The 15219-nt window shown below is 37.5% G+C and overlaps 1 protein-coding gene across 4 annotated transcripts in view; it reads left to right on the forward strand.

The window, feature by feature from the left end:
- Positions 1-15219, forward strand: part of PDE8B (phosphodiesterase 8B) — a 2824882-nt gene that overhangs the window by 1408875 nt on the left and 1400788 nt on the right. For all 4 annotated transcript variants that reach the window (XM_044063695.1, XM_044063696.1, XM_044063693.1 and 1 more), the window contains one exon: positions 3629-3685. In XM_044063695.1, the coding sequence (XP_043919630.1) occupies positions 3629-3685 (57 nt within the window). The remainder of the gene's footprint in view (positions 1-3628; positions 3686-15219) is intronic.

A 15219-nucleotide genomic window follows, 5' to 3' on the forward strand; every position in this document is an offset into this window, starting at 1 on the left:
GGCCTTGGGGATGGAGAGGAGAGATTTTTCACTAGATCTGAGGTTTGCAGTGTAGGAAGTCAGCAGATGGTGAATAAATGTGCTTTGGTTAGTTTTGATGAGATGTTCTACATAAAGTCTGCAAAATGTGAGCTCAGTCCTCTTTTCCAATGTCTGGCATGGACTGCTTCTGGAGTGAATGCAACCCTCTAACCAAGTAATAGACCAGAAAGATGCCGACATGTATCAGTATTCTTATGTGAAGATCTTGTGTGGAAACTTAATTCTAAGAATGGATAATGATTTATAAAGCCAGTGAATCATAGTTCTAGTCTGCGACCCTGGATCTTGCAAGGTGCATGTAAAACCCTGTCTCTATACAGATGAATGGAAAGTTATATCAAGACAAACATACAGATCACACCATTTAGGATTTAACCAGAAAACTGAGAGGACTGAAACCCAGAACATGATTTTTGCAGTCTTTTGATTTAGAGCCATGTTTCTTCAGTTTATACTGTTTGTGTGAGTTTTTCAGCAACCTGCTTTTAGAATCCACAGTTTTTTTGGTTTAAATTTACCTCCTAAAATAAATAATTTGCAAACTACTAGTAAGAGTCTTCCCATCCAGTCTACCATGCAGGCTGTCAGCATCAGAAATGTGGATTCATCATTTGGCCAGTATTGGTTCAATTCAGAGTCAGTGACTGCAAAATCCCAGAAAATGCCTAAGGAAGGTGTGAGACCAGTATTATAACAAACTACCATGTATTGCATCTGTGGTAAGTTTATAATCACTAAAAGCCAGCAGCAGGAAGAGCTGAGTGTTCGAAGGAAAGCTTTAATCGACCTCATTATTTAGATGTGTCCTTTCCTCCAAGCTAAGTGTTCAGAGGAAAGCATTAATCGACCTCATTATTTGGATGTGTCCTTTCCTCTGAGCTGAGTGTTCGGAGGAAAGCATTACTCGACCTCATTATTTGGATGTGTCCTTTCCTCCAAGCTGAGTGTTTGGAGGAAAGCATTAATCGACCTCATTATTTGGATGTATCCTTTCCTCCAAGCTGAGTATTCAGATGAAAGCATTAATCGACCTCATTATTTGGATGTGTCCTTTCCTCCGAGCTGAGTGTTCAGAGGAAAGCATTAATCGACCTCATTATTTGGATGTGTCCTTTCCTCCAAGCTGAGTGTTCGGAGGAAAGCATTAATCGACCTCATTATTTGGATGTGTCCTTTCCTCCGAGCTGAGTGTTCGGAGGAAAGCATTAATCGACCTCATTATTTGGATGTGTCCTTTCCTCCGAGCTGAGTGTTCGGAGGAAAGCATTAATCGACCTCATTATTTGGATGTGTCCTTTCCTCCAAGCTGAGTGTTCGGAGGAAAGCATTAATCGACCTCATTATTTGGATGTGTCCTTTCCTCCGAGCTGAGTGTTCGGAGGAAAGCATTACTTGACCTCATTATTTGGATGTGTCCTTTCCTCCGAGCTGAGTGTTCGGAGGAAAGCATTAATCAACCTCATTATTAGGATGTGTCCTTTCCTCCGAGCTGAGTGTTTGGAGGAAAGCATTAATCGACCTCATTATTTGGATGTGTCCTTTCCTCCGAGCTGAGTGTTCGGAGGAAAGCATTAATCAACCTCATTATTTGGATGTGTCCTTTCCTCCAAGCTGAGTGTTCGGAGGAAAGCATTAATCAACCTCATTATTTGGATGTGTCCTTTCCTCCGAGCTGAGTGTTTGGAGGAAAGCATTAATCGACCTCATTATTTGGATGTGTCCTTTCCTCCGAGCTGAGTGTTCAGATGAAAGCATTAATCAACCTCATTATTTGGATGTGTCCTTTCCTCCGAGCTGAGTGTTCGGAGGAAAGCATTAATCACCCTCATTATTTGGATGTGTCCTTTCCTCCAAGCTGAGTGTTCGGAGGAAAGCATTACTTGACCTCATTATTTGGATGTGTCCTTTCCTCCGAGCTGAGTGTTCGGAGGAAAGCATTAATCTACGTCATTATTTGGATGTGTCTTTTCTCTGTTCTTCCTTATTTTCTGCAGCACTTTTGTGCTCTTGGCTCTGCAGATATTATCTTTACAGTTACCACCACTGCAACAGAAAAACAAAGTGACAATAACACAAAACAACGTGCTAAATGTACCACTCCTTCGGAGATGTAATGAAATGCAAGACATTGCTCTTGCTTGTAGGTAACTGATAGGAAAGACATAGACCTGGATAAAATCAGTTCACAGCAAGGCTAGCTTTGACTGATGCCCTTTGATACTTCATCCTTGGGAAGTTTATGGCCTTTGTCCACTTAGCTAGTGTAGCATGTTTCATGTAGGGAGGTAGGTTGGGTGGGTTCTTAAGCTGCCTGGTCTTGATGCTAGTAAGTGTAGAACAAATTAAGTGAAGAAAACCATACTCGTGGCTGTTCTGTATCATAGAATAGGTTAAATGTAAGGGTTAGGCAGATTAAAAGTTAGTAAATGTGTTTATTTTTTAAAAGTGTATGACATGCTGTACAGAGAGTATGCCTGGCTACACCCATAGCTGGAGGAATACAGGCTACTGTGAAAAAGCACTGCCTATAAAAGCAGTAAGTGTTATACCTGACTGTAGACATTAGGCAATACCCTGCCTAGAGTACTGAGTGCAGCTCAGGAGACCTCATCATCAGAATAGCATAGGGCTAGATTCAATAAAACTTACACTAAGTATACACGATATGTATTCAGTAAAATTCTTACCACATTTTGGTGCTTTCTAGTCACCCAGAAAGATTACACTGTGTATATGTAGTCTATAATTTGTGGTAACCTTAATGAATCCCTGTCAGTATTTAAAGCTGCAAGAATATCACTAGGAAAACTACAATTAGGAGGAAGAAGGTGTGAGTTATGTCTGTGTTGTCTGTTCACTCAGAACAGTGTACACTTTGTGTACACTTAGTATAGGCTTTATTGAGCCTGTCTACAGAATTAAAAGGAGAGTAACAAATGTAAAGTGTGGCTTTCATCAATAGAGATATAAAGAGGTGCTAAAAGAGCTAAATATGTGTTGCGCTGAAGTGTGTGTGTGTGTGTGTGTGTGTGTGTGTGTGTGTGTGTGTGTGTGTGTGTGTGTGTGTGTGTGTGCGTGTGTGCGTGTGTGTGTGTGTGTTATGTGAATGCATGTGAGTCTGCCTTTGTACAAGGGAAAAGACAGAAATATCTAAAGGGAATAAATACAGTACATGTGGCTTGCATATTTAAAGCAATAGTTATATAGACCAAAAAACACTGTCTGCACCTAAGGGCACAGTGTGGAGGGCTTATGAGAAATGGAATTTTAGTTTTCTATAAAGACTGATCCTTGCTAAAGACATAGGCTCAAAAGCAACATATACATTCTAGTATTCATAAACAATTATATTGCTAGTCTTGGAATGACAGCTGGTTAGATGGCTACTAGATAAATAAGGCCTGCATTTTAACCACTAAATTGAAATCAAAGAATGAGGGTCATGTGACCATCATGTTGTGTGTATGTCTGTTTATTTTTTTCAGTTTCTTTACTGCATGAAAATTAGTATTAATTCATTTTATATTATTTTTTATTGAAAATCTTATTGTAAATTTAAGGAAATTGATCCTTTTTTTTATTCCAGACTTCAGCAACAGAAATACGATTTGGGCCTATGAGACTGACACAAGAACCTATTCAGGTAAGGCATTTCTTCAAAGGAGTTAAATAATGTGCAAATGGAGATCTTAATTAATTACTGTTTGACTTATTAGGATTAATGGGAGTAGATCTCCTGGAATGCAAATAAATCATTTTTAGAACATCAAGAATTGACTAAACAGCATTACCATCTCTTTATTTAGGAACTATGTCATAATAAGCCTTTAATCATGTAGTGTGTAGTGTGGAAATTGCAATCTCCTGAGATACAAATGATAGGTACCTTAGGGGTGTTCCTTTCTGTTATGGAGAGAATTCAAAATAAGAACAAAGTGAGCAACCTTGAAAAAATGAGTCATTAAGATTTTGTCATAATGGTTCTCCCATTTCTAAGCTGGATGAATGTTGACAGTGTTCATTTCATTGAAAAAGCATCAGTATTGCATGATGTCATCTCATTCAGTTATATATATGGAACGCGCACACACACACACACACACACACACACACACACACACACACACACTCACACACACGCGCACATGCACGTGCACATGCAGTCCAATCATCTAGGTCCAAGGTTTACACTGCTGGATGGCTGGTTAAATCTGTCTTTATTAAAAATTCAAAGTTATTCTTACAGTAGTATATAAAGCAAAATGTATACAACAAAATGAAACTATAAAACAGGTTAATATGGAACCATATAATATAGAAACTGTATATGACATTTGCAATATGTTTATTTCCTCTGAATAATGGAGCCATGTTTTGAGAGAGAGGTGTTTAAGTGATCATATAATAAAGTACATATTTTACTACACACAGAAAATAAAAGCAATGCATGATGTGGGTAATATTGTTTTGGGTTGCAGCAAATTTCTAACAAGGTATATGCAAATAGTTTTATTTTTGGTGTTTTACATCTAGGTGTTTAAACTTTTTTATATGAAGTCTGTCCCTCTTTTGTTTACTTTTATATACACCATGTTTAAACTCAGCCTAATTTATTGTCATTAATTGTTCAGTAATACATGCTGTTCTGCTACTGTAAAGTCTGAGCTGTGGCTGAAAAACATCCTTATCCTGTTCACCACCCAGTTGACAAATGAACAATATAAATTAATATAGTTATATAATATGTTAATTAGGTAGACCCTTGGGCCGATAGCCTAGTACCTACCTATGAACCTATGAACCTGTAATTTTGTGGGCTTTTATAGAGATGAGTTTCTTGTCCTGCTCAGATATTTAAAGGAGACATTTTGGAATAAGCACATGCCTAGAGATGCAGTCATGATGTACAGTACGTCCCACGTGGCATCTTCTTATGCTGTTGTCTCATACTGGAGACACATATTAAGAGCATCCATGTTCCTCAGCACCCTCTGAACTGTCCTTATACAGCTCAGGAAGTGGTACCTCCCTACCATTGTTAAGTACAGAAAGTCTCTAGGCACTGTAATCTGCAGACGGTCCTCTATTTTTTTTTCCCAATATTTTTATTAAGGATAAAATAAGGGAATAAACACTGTCTAATACTGAATAGACAACTTTTAACAACAATGAAACTAAATCAACTATTTACATTATTTACAGAGGCCTGAAAAATGTTTGAATAGTACAAATATTTTAAGAAAAAAGCTTTCAGTGAAGCAAACAAATAATGATAAACAGGGTTAAAAATCAGTTCGGAAAGTCTCAGGTTTGAAACCTTTGTCCATGGATTGTTAGTAAAGCTCCTCAGATAAATTCTAAGTTCTTTAGTTCTGACTTCCTTGTTTATGGTTTCTTCTAGTAAAGAGAGAAATTCACCAAGATACGGACAGGTGGTAGAGGTCCATTTCCTTGTAATACATTTCCTGGCTACTGCAAATAGTGTCCATAATAAGTATGAATCTGATTTAGTTAAAGAAAGTGGTGCTTTATTTTGATATTCTCACTGTGTGCACTACTTGTTTTGTTATAGAGAATATATTGCATATGTCTTTCCTGAATTGTATATTATTTTCTCAAAACATTTTTGAAAGTTAGTGCATTTATAACTATCTGCCCACTTGAATTTTCCATACCTTTACCCACCACTCTTTTTAACATGTTCATCCTTGGATGATGCAGCATTTCAGTCACCTGACTCTTCCAAATAGTTCCTGTGTTTGGTGCAATAGATGGTCCTTATAAACAGTGACTCCATGACAAGATAATGACTCTTGTAAGACTGGCGCACACAACTGAGCTATACCACCTGAATATAAACAGCATTCAGAATGGAACATTATTAATAAAAGGTGGCTTTGCAGGGAGTGACCCCTTCCCTGCACTCACCAGCATGGGGGACTACAGCCCTGTGCACCTCTTCTTCATATATGTACCAATGCTAAGGTCCCGTATCTTGGTGATTTTACATCCTCTTTTTCCAAGACAAAACATTTTATTACACAAAAGAGTGTTGATTATTGTTCTTTTCATGGTAAAATGGAATAATGCTCTGAATATTGCAGTATACACAAAGTAAGTGGGATGAGATGAAACAGGCTAACACAAGCTTTAAGATTTTAAAGGGATGGCCTTCCTAGTTTGATTTTTCAGAGCCCAGTAAAATGAGCAGAGAGGACAAGACTGGAAGAAGTTTCCAAAGTCAAATTTACAGCATGGCTAGATAGCTCAAAAGCCAACAAGTTCCAAGGTGGGGAATGGAAACGCTTAACCAATACAAATTATTAAAGCAGACTGTGGAATTGTGTCAGTTAGTAGAGACCACTACAGGTTGTAGAGTTCTTCATTTGTCTAGTTATCTGTTCTCCAGGTTGGTTACTAGTTACTGTTAGTTAATAAAACTCCTAGAACCTATTAAATAAAAAAAGAAGTTATGTACTCACCATAACGTTCCATGTGTGTTGTCCATCTCGCCTTCATTCTGTACTGGTCGGATTCGGAACTGATCCTTGGTTCCAACTCGGCCTTATAAAAAAGCTTGAGTTCTTCTAATAGTTTGTGGCTGAGACTCTATCCCATGATGCTCTAGAAGACTCCTCAGATCTTGTTTGCTGGTATAATAAGAGGTACATATAAAAAAACTTACTACTTTAAGAGCTATGAAGAGGGTCAGAGAACATTAGTCACCAAATTAATCTGCTCGGTCCTCCAGGAGCTAATGGCTGGGGGAAGGCTGGTGGGATGTAAAAATTAAGGCGAGATGGTCAACACACATGGAACGTTATGGTGAGTACATAACTTCTTTATGTGATGTTGTTCTATCTCGCCTTCATTCTGTACTGGTTGGGACAGCGTCCCTAGCACCATCTTTCTTGGATGGCTCAAGGGAGAATATTCTTCAGAACAGTGGACCCTAAAGAGGCCCTGTCCCTGGAGGCCAAATCAACTTTGTAATGAGTTATAAATGTTTGAGGCCTTACCCGTGTTGCCACAGCACAAATGGTATCAATTGGCAGTTTCGCCCGAAAGGCTGAAGAGGTAGCTATAGCTCTTGCAGAATGACTTTTTACTTTGTTGGGATGTTCTTTGTTCTGCAATTTGTAGGTAAATGTAATGCAATCTGATAGTCATCTGGCAGGTGTGACCTTAGTAACTGGAGCACCCTTCTTGTAGTCTGAGAAGGACACAAACAATTGGTCAGTCTTTCTAAAGTCCTTCTTTCTATGCAAGTAGAAATGTAATTGTCTATGTACATCTAGTTGATGTAACATATATTCTGCCTCATTGCCATAGCTGGGAAAGAAAACTGGTAAGTCTATGGATTGGTTTAAGTTAGATTCTGAACATACGGGTTTGTTTGGAGGGACTCTCTGTGGAACAACATATAGGGGGGTTTCACAGACAATGCTTGCAACTCTGAAACTCTCCTAGCTGAAGTGATAGCTATTAAAATAATTGTCTTGCACGTTAAAAATTTCAGATTACAGGATGATGCAGGTTCAAAAGGGGGAAGAATTAAATGGGATAAGATAAAATTCAGGTCCCATGGTGCTAGAGGTGCTTTAATGGGCAATCTTAATAGAATATTACCCCTCAGGAATGCTCTGCAAAGTCTCTGGGACGTCATGTTCAGCCTCAATTCACCTATATAGAAGTTTGAAATTGCTGCTGATTGAACACGAATAGTAGCTGTAGCTGCACCCTCATATTTGGAAGATATAGGGGCAGAGAAAGTGTCAATATCCATTCAAGGCCCAGAGGAAAATCTCTTCCGTTTGCTGCTGTACAGTTTTCACGTTGAAGCCTTATGAGACGAAATCAAGATATGTTTCCTGGCTGTGTTTGGAATTGGAGCAGCCAAGCTGTCAACTTGAGGGTTTGAAGGAATGGGTGCAGCATTCCTGACACATGAGTCAGAAGTTCTGGAACTGGCTCCAGAATCCAACGTTCCTCCTGGGGATGAAACCAAAGGCAGGGGAACCAGATTCGATGAGGCCAGTAAGGGGTGACACGTATCAAGGTCATTCCCAAGGAGCTGGCTTTCTGTAATGGCCACAAGACTCAGTTTTGTCACTAAACCTCCAATCACTGTAACAAATTATTTAAAAAATGATTATCTCAATTATCTGCAGAGCTCTCAACCGTCACTCTTAACAGTGTGGAACACTACCTCTCATAACAGCAGACACTAGGTAAATGGAGAACAGTTCCAATAACTTAATCTAAAGTACTGTATGCAAGTTTAAAATACATACCTATTGCTCCAAATAATAAAACACACACACACACACACACACACACACACACACACACACACACACACACACACCAGTACCTTATTGGTCAATTATTGCATTATACTTGAGATACCTGGATGATATTCTTATCTTTTGGAAAGGTACTAAAGAAGAATTATTAGAATTTGAAAATTTTCTAGGAACAACATCTTCTTTTCTAAATTTCACCAGTAATATTTTTGATAACAACTGTGAATATTTGGATATATTATTCTACACTAGTAATGGTATGATAGAATCAAACATATTTAGAAAGAAAACTTATTCTAATTCCTTTTTGCATTACGACAGTTGCCATTCTTATTACCAAAAAAAGAATTTGGTCAAAGGACAGATGGTTAGACTCTCACGAATTATAAGTGACGATACACTATTTCTCTCGGAGATTGAGAAACTTTGTAATATGTTTTCGCATAGGGGATATCCCCATGAATTATTAAGTAATGTTAGAAATGAGATTTATATCAAGAGAAACCATCTTTTTAAACCTATAATTAAATTTGGACTTGACAGTGTTACAAGTAAGAGTAATAATAATTGACACTTTCATATTACCATATAATGAAACATCATCCAACATAGTTAATATTTTGCAAGAGACTTGGATTAGTGTTTTTATGAACAAGGCTGAACTAACAGACATCATAGGTAGTTACCCTAAGATTACTTACAGCAGAGGTATGAACTTGAAAGAGCTTTTCGAGACAAGTTCAAATAAGGACGTGCACAAAATATCAAGGATGAGCAAATGTGGTGCATGTAGGACATGTAAATACATTAATGATGGACCTTATGTTGCTGTACACAACTTTGGGAAAACAATCAGATGTCCTGGATACTGCAACTGTAACACTAAGATGGTTGTGTATCTGGCTACTTGTTCAACTTGTTCAGTATACTATGTGGGAAAAACCATTAGAAAGTTGAGGGAACGTATTGTTGAGCATACTAGAGATATAAAGAATGAAAAAAACATGAGTTCCCTATATACACATAGTCAAAAATGTCAAAATTTTAAGAGATTTTTATTTTTCATGATAGAATTACACTTAACACCAACAAGGGAGGTGATGACAAGACTTTACTTGAGGCAAAAGAATGCCTATGGCAACTGAGACTTAACGCTAGTACTATACCAGGTATCAATGAACATATATCAATAGCCAGTGTATTAAAATACAAGTCTCATTTTATTTGATATTAGCTACAACATCTTTAAATACAAGTGTATTAACACCATACAAGTATTTACTTTTTAGACACTTGAACACCTAATATACTATTTTTTTTTTAATTTTTAAAAAATGTTTTAACAATTATCAACACCTAATAGTTGTTTCATGTTATACGTATACATATTTTTATTAGGAAATACATTCTTATCAGGAAATTAATTTATGTATTCAATATAATGCAGTTATTTAAGTTACAGTATTTTAATGTAATTTTATCGATGAACAGTTTTACAGAGGTTGTTATTAGTTTGCTTTTATTTATGTATTCAGTTATATATTTATATTCAATACACATTGTCTTAGGGATTTATTACTCATTTTACATGATTTTATCCAAAAATGGAGTGATATATATACATGCAATATGTTTTTTGTATTTTTAATATATATATTTATTTATTTACATATTGATGTATTTTAATAAGTTCCTATGTCCTTATTTGTAAGGAATTTTTACTTTAAAAGTTGTTGGTTAGGCGTTGTGGTTCAATTAATTAATATTAATATTATTAATTTATCAATTAGCAAATCATTTAAATATGGAAGTCAGTTAAAGAATTATTCAGTACTCTGATGATGCCCAGAATGTGTTTGGGTGAAAGCGCTTAGTACTTGTTTGTTCTATTGTATCTTTATTATTTTATGTTTTGTTACCATTAAACCAGTTTCAACGTTGATACTGTGTGCATTTCTTAGTTAATCTTACTATGGTAACTGCTCCAATAAATCCACTTCTTCTGCTCGTGCTCCGGTTGTAAATCCACTTCTTCTGCCTGCCCGCGAACGTATCTCACTAACACTTCTCTCTTCCCGATGCCCTCGAATGCTTCCTCTGGATGTCTGCTCACTAAACCTTCCCTGTAGCTTCAGCCTGCGGGTGATGCAGTCCGATGTCCTTCTGTGCATGGTCATCTTCAGACTTGTCACCCTCACAGACTTCTGGGTTACAGGACACAGATGGCTTTCTTCCTTATGACAGTCCGGATAAGGAAGAAAGCCATCTGTTCGGGACTCGTTTCCCTTTTTTTTTTTTTTTTTTTTTTTTTTTTTTTTTTTTTTTTACTGTATTGATTTTATGTTTATGGTTTTGTTTTCATTTCCTTTCACAGGCGGGAGGGTTGCAGTCCTATAGCACGAGCCACCCCTGCCTTGAGCATACAGCTTCTGTATATGAACTTGAAAGTTATTATGCTGCAGGGTCAAAATGAAGCATCTCCTAGAGCCATACTTTACTAGACACTGAGTAAAGAAAAATATAACAGGAAGGCATACTTAAGACAACTACTTTCAGAAAAAATAAATAAAATAAAATAAAGCCAAGAAGCAAAAATATAAAGCATAAAGCATAAAAGCCAAAAAGCATTTTATCTAATAGTTTGTTTGAAAGCATTTTTATCTAACTCAACTGTTATCTTGATTTACATTGATGGATTTTGAGTTGCTTGAGGACATAGTAATGTTATAACCTTTAAATACTGGTCGCTAAACTCATACCTTTCCTGCAAGCATTTTTATCCTTTAACCGATTTCAACTTATTGATGCTCTGTGTATTTGGGAGTGTTGAACTGCTATTACACTTGGTTACCAATTTTACAAAGTATTTCTTTTAACATTTGCCCCATACTCATATGCTTAAAGCTGATACCTGCTTAATTACTGTTTGCTGTTAGCAATAATACTACTATATGATTGTACAACGTATCTCTCTAACATTTAAATTAATCTACTACCTGTTGAAATGCATAGTATTTGTTTTCCAGTGTGGTTACTTACGTTTCTTTGCTCTGACCCATTACCTTTCATTCCTATTTCTTATCCCCCCCACATTCCTTAGCCCTCAGCACCATGTAAATCCCACTATCTGAATTTGTTGCCTGGATTACCTCCTTCTCTATGACTATAATGGTCTCCAAGGAAATGACCACCCAAGGTGCCTGCGTGTATGTCATACTCAGTTGTGGATTCTTTTGTTAAAACAAACAGTAACCAACTTATCTAAATTTATAACTTATTTGGCAGTGGTGTACACAATATCTTGGACCCCTAGCTCACCCTCCCTTTTCAAAGTCCAAATAGTTAATCTTTCTCACCTTCACTTTGGGCATAATTCATCTCTATTTCATGTACTGACCTTGAGCATGAAAATGTGCTGTGAGGCTTCCTAGCTGATTGTTTTTTGAGTGTCTAGTCTGCCTTGTGGTTCTTCCTGTTCTCTTCACCCTCACTAAGCTCAGGCTTAGTTTGTTCCCCTAGCCTACCACCAGTTCCCACCCACCACACAACATCTAGACTTATACACCATAGCCACGCCCACAATTGTATATAGACAAGTCAGATCCCTCTTACATTATCTTACCATCTGATGGTTCCCATCATACCTCTATCTTCCTAAATCACTCTACTCCTCTCCATACACCTTTTTGTACAATTACCAAACTCCTTCTCCCTTAAAAAACTATTCACCTCTCTTGCCTAGAATAGACGACTTCAAATATGCTTCAACTGCACATTATTACTCTAGCAATACTAAGATCATTTGCACACATTACCTCATATCATGTCACCTTAAACAAGTCAACGCCCCACCAGGTGACCACTCCCTTTTACTTTCAGAACACTGCCTCATTCAATTTACTCATCTCTCCAGCCTTCTTTTACATATCAACCCTTCCATTACACTCCCCTCTTATCCCTACCTCACCACCACTCTCTCAAACCTTCCATAAAATGATAGGTGCATGGCAAAAATCATAAAAAAACATAATCTATATAGCATCTAAACTATCACTCACTGGAGACATATATCCAAATCCTGGTCCACCATCTTCTCGTATCACCTCATCCATCCAAAACCCCAATCACCCTAATTCTGTACTACAACTCCTTAGGAAAGCTGCAGACCTGTTGTTGCTAAACATAAATATTAGAATCATTACTTAAAAAATCCATGATGTACATGCCAGTCTGTCACTATATTCACCAAATATTGTGCTACTAACTGAAACATGGCTAAAACCAGACATTAGTAATAATGAAGTCTTAGCAAAAACATATAAACATAATCGGATGCTACATCACACCCGGATACAGCATATCCACTCTAGAGAACTTACTGAAGTGGGCCTCCAGTGCCCTCCCACATGAAACTGTCATCATGGGGGATTTTAACATAGATTAGCTAACTTGTAACTCTCAGAATACCACTAATTGTATCAACCTCCATGGACTCAAATCATAGCCTCCCATAAGAAATGACAAGTTCTCCAAGAGACAGTCAACTCTCATCTGGATACTGACAAAGAGATCATCCCAATCCTTTCATTCTGACTGCCTACCAGATGGCCTGAGTGACCAGCTGCCAGCCTTTATACTAAGACTTTGCACATGTCAGGCTAAACTTACTGTTTACTGGAAAATAAGAAACAAAAGAAACTTTAACCCCACTAACCATTACAGCTCTAAAAAGTTGTAACTGGGAACCACTCAAGCTCCTCAACCTTGAAGAAGCAGTTATTACTTCAGTTCTACCTTCTCAGACATCTTGAGCACACCTTTTCCTTCCTGAACTATTAGAATTAAATTCAACTTTGCCTTTAGCTTACTAAAAAAACAAGATCACTGCCAAAAACTCGATATAAAGCCTGGGACCAATGGCACAAAACTAGATTCCAAGCTTCTAGGAAACATACCTCAAGGTAAGAACTAAAGCAAATAAACTGATCAAATTAGACAAGACTATTACCGCACTATCTAAATGAAGCACAAAAACAATGTCCAAAATTTCTGGACGGCCATTAAGAATATACTCCGCCCAGGTAAGTTTAGTATGCCCTCCCCAACCACTACAAATCCCTCTGAGATTATAGCTCCTCAATTCAATAAATACTTCACTGAATCCATTTTAGCCCTATCTAACCCTCAGCACTCTCCCTCCTCCAAGGAACCACCTAAGTCAAATAATAACAGCAAGAGCTTTACCAGTGTCTATGGACAAGATTAAAAACTACTTAAAAAGCTAAAGCCCACAACATTAGCCACAAACAAACTACCAGCAGATTTTCTGAGAATTGGCACTGATGCAATAGCCCACCCAGCAGCCATTTTTATCAATAGATCCATATCTGAAAATCTAGTGCCTGATATCTGGAATATTTTCCGTATGTTTCCACTTCACAAAGGAGGTAATTTGACCAAACTGACCAACTATCACCTCATTGCTATTCTTTCCCCTCTATCCAAAATCCTAGAGAGATGTATACATGCACAAATAATGGAATACCTAAATACCAATAAACTTCTGCCAAATACACAACATGGTTTATGACCTTTTCATAATACCACTACTGTTCTAATGTCATTTACAAATACAGTAAACAACCACAGAAACAACGGGCAATTGATGTCTGCAATCTTTCTTGACCTTTCTAGGGCATTTGACATGGTCACACACAGCAAACTCATTAATGTTGTTTCTAATTTAAATCTTAGGGAATCCACTATTGCCTAATTCCAGAACTATTAACTGGTCGACAGCAAGCATGTGAATGGCAGCAGGACCTCTCTTCTCTACTTCCAGTTACTCTAGGAGTTCCCCAAGGCTCCATCTTAGGACGCAAGGCTCCATCTTAGGACCCCTACTATTCTCCCTCTTTACCAACAAGCTACACGTTTTTATACTACATGCTTCAGTCGTCCAGTACGCGGATGACGCCACACTAATCCGTGCTGCTTCTTCTCTTCAAGAACTCCATTCACCACCACACGCTTCCTTTCTTTCTGTCAAAACATGGCTTACTAATTCCCAACTAATTTGAAATCCTAATAAAACTAATCTGCTGCTTTTCCTGCTACAAGATAGATATCACGTACTCTCCTTTTTGATCTCACATCCAAGAATAAAACAATCATCTCTCCTATCACTCACACTAAACTACTTGCAGTAGAGATTGACTGTAATATGAAATTCCATATCCACATCTCCCGTACCATAAAGAAGCTTCACAAAAAAACTGGACGTTTTATACAGAAATAAATAATTTCTTACAAAAAAACCCACTAAGGCCGCAATTGCACAGACACACCTTAACAGTTCTCGATGCATGTCCACTTCTCACTAATCTTAGAAAAACAGACATATCAAAACTTGAGTCCTGTTATAACAAAATTGCCAGGTTTGCCACAGGTTCTCCGTACAGGTCACATCACTGTATAGCCCTAAAGCAGCTTAACTGGCTAGAATTTCCTTAACTTCTCCTCTACTACCAACTTTCTCTAGCCCACAAAATTCTGTATCACCCTGACAATGTCCCTGTGCTACAGCATCTACTTTATCCTTACACCGGCTGTAGGACTGTCTGCTCTAGTAATAAATTCCTACTAGATGTTACTAAAGCCAATAATACTGCTGGCGAATCCATTTTTCTCGAATTTTATAGCAAAAAATGGAATAATCTACCCACAAACATAACAACTATGTCCTCCATAATTCAATTCAGAAAAAATACTAAAAGCACCCCTAGCTGATACATGGCTTTGTTCATGTGCCAGTCCTGACTAGTCCATACTCTCATCCTCATATATTATCAACACCTTTTTTCTACAACTC

This window comes from Protopterus annectens, chromosome 2.part2 (assembly GCF_019279795.1).
Source record: "Protopterus annectens isolate FY-2018-M chromosome 2.part2, PAN1.0, whole genome shotgun sequence".
NCBI classification, from domain to species: Eukaryota; Metazoa; Chordata; order Ceratodontiformes; family Protopteridae; genus Protopterus; species Protopterus annectens.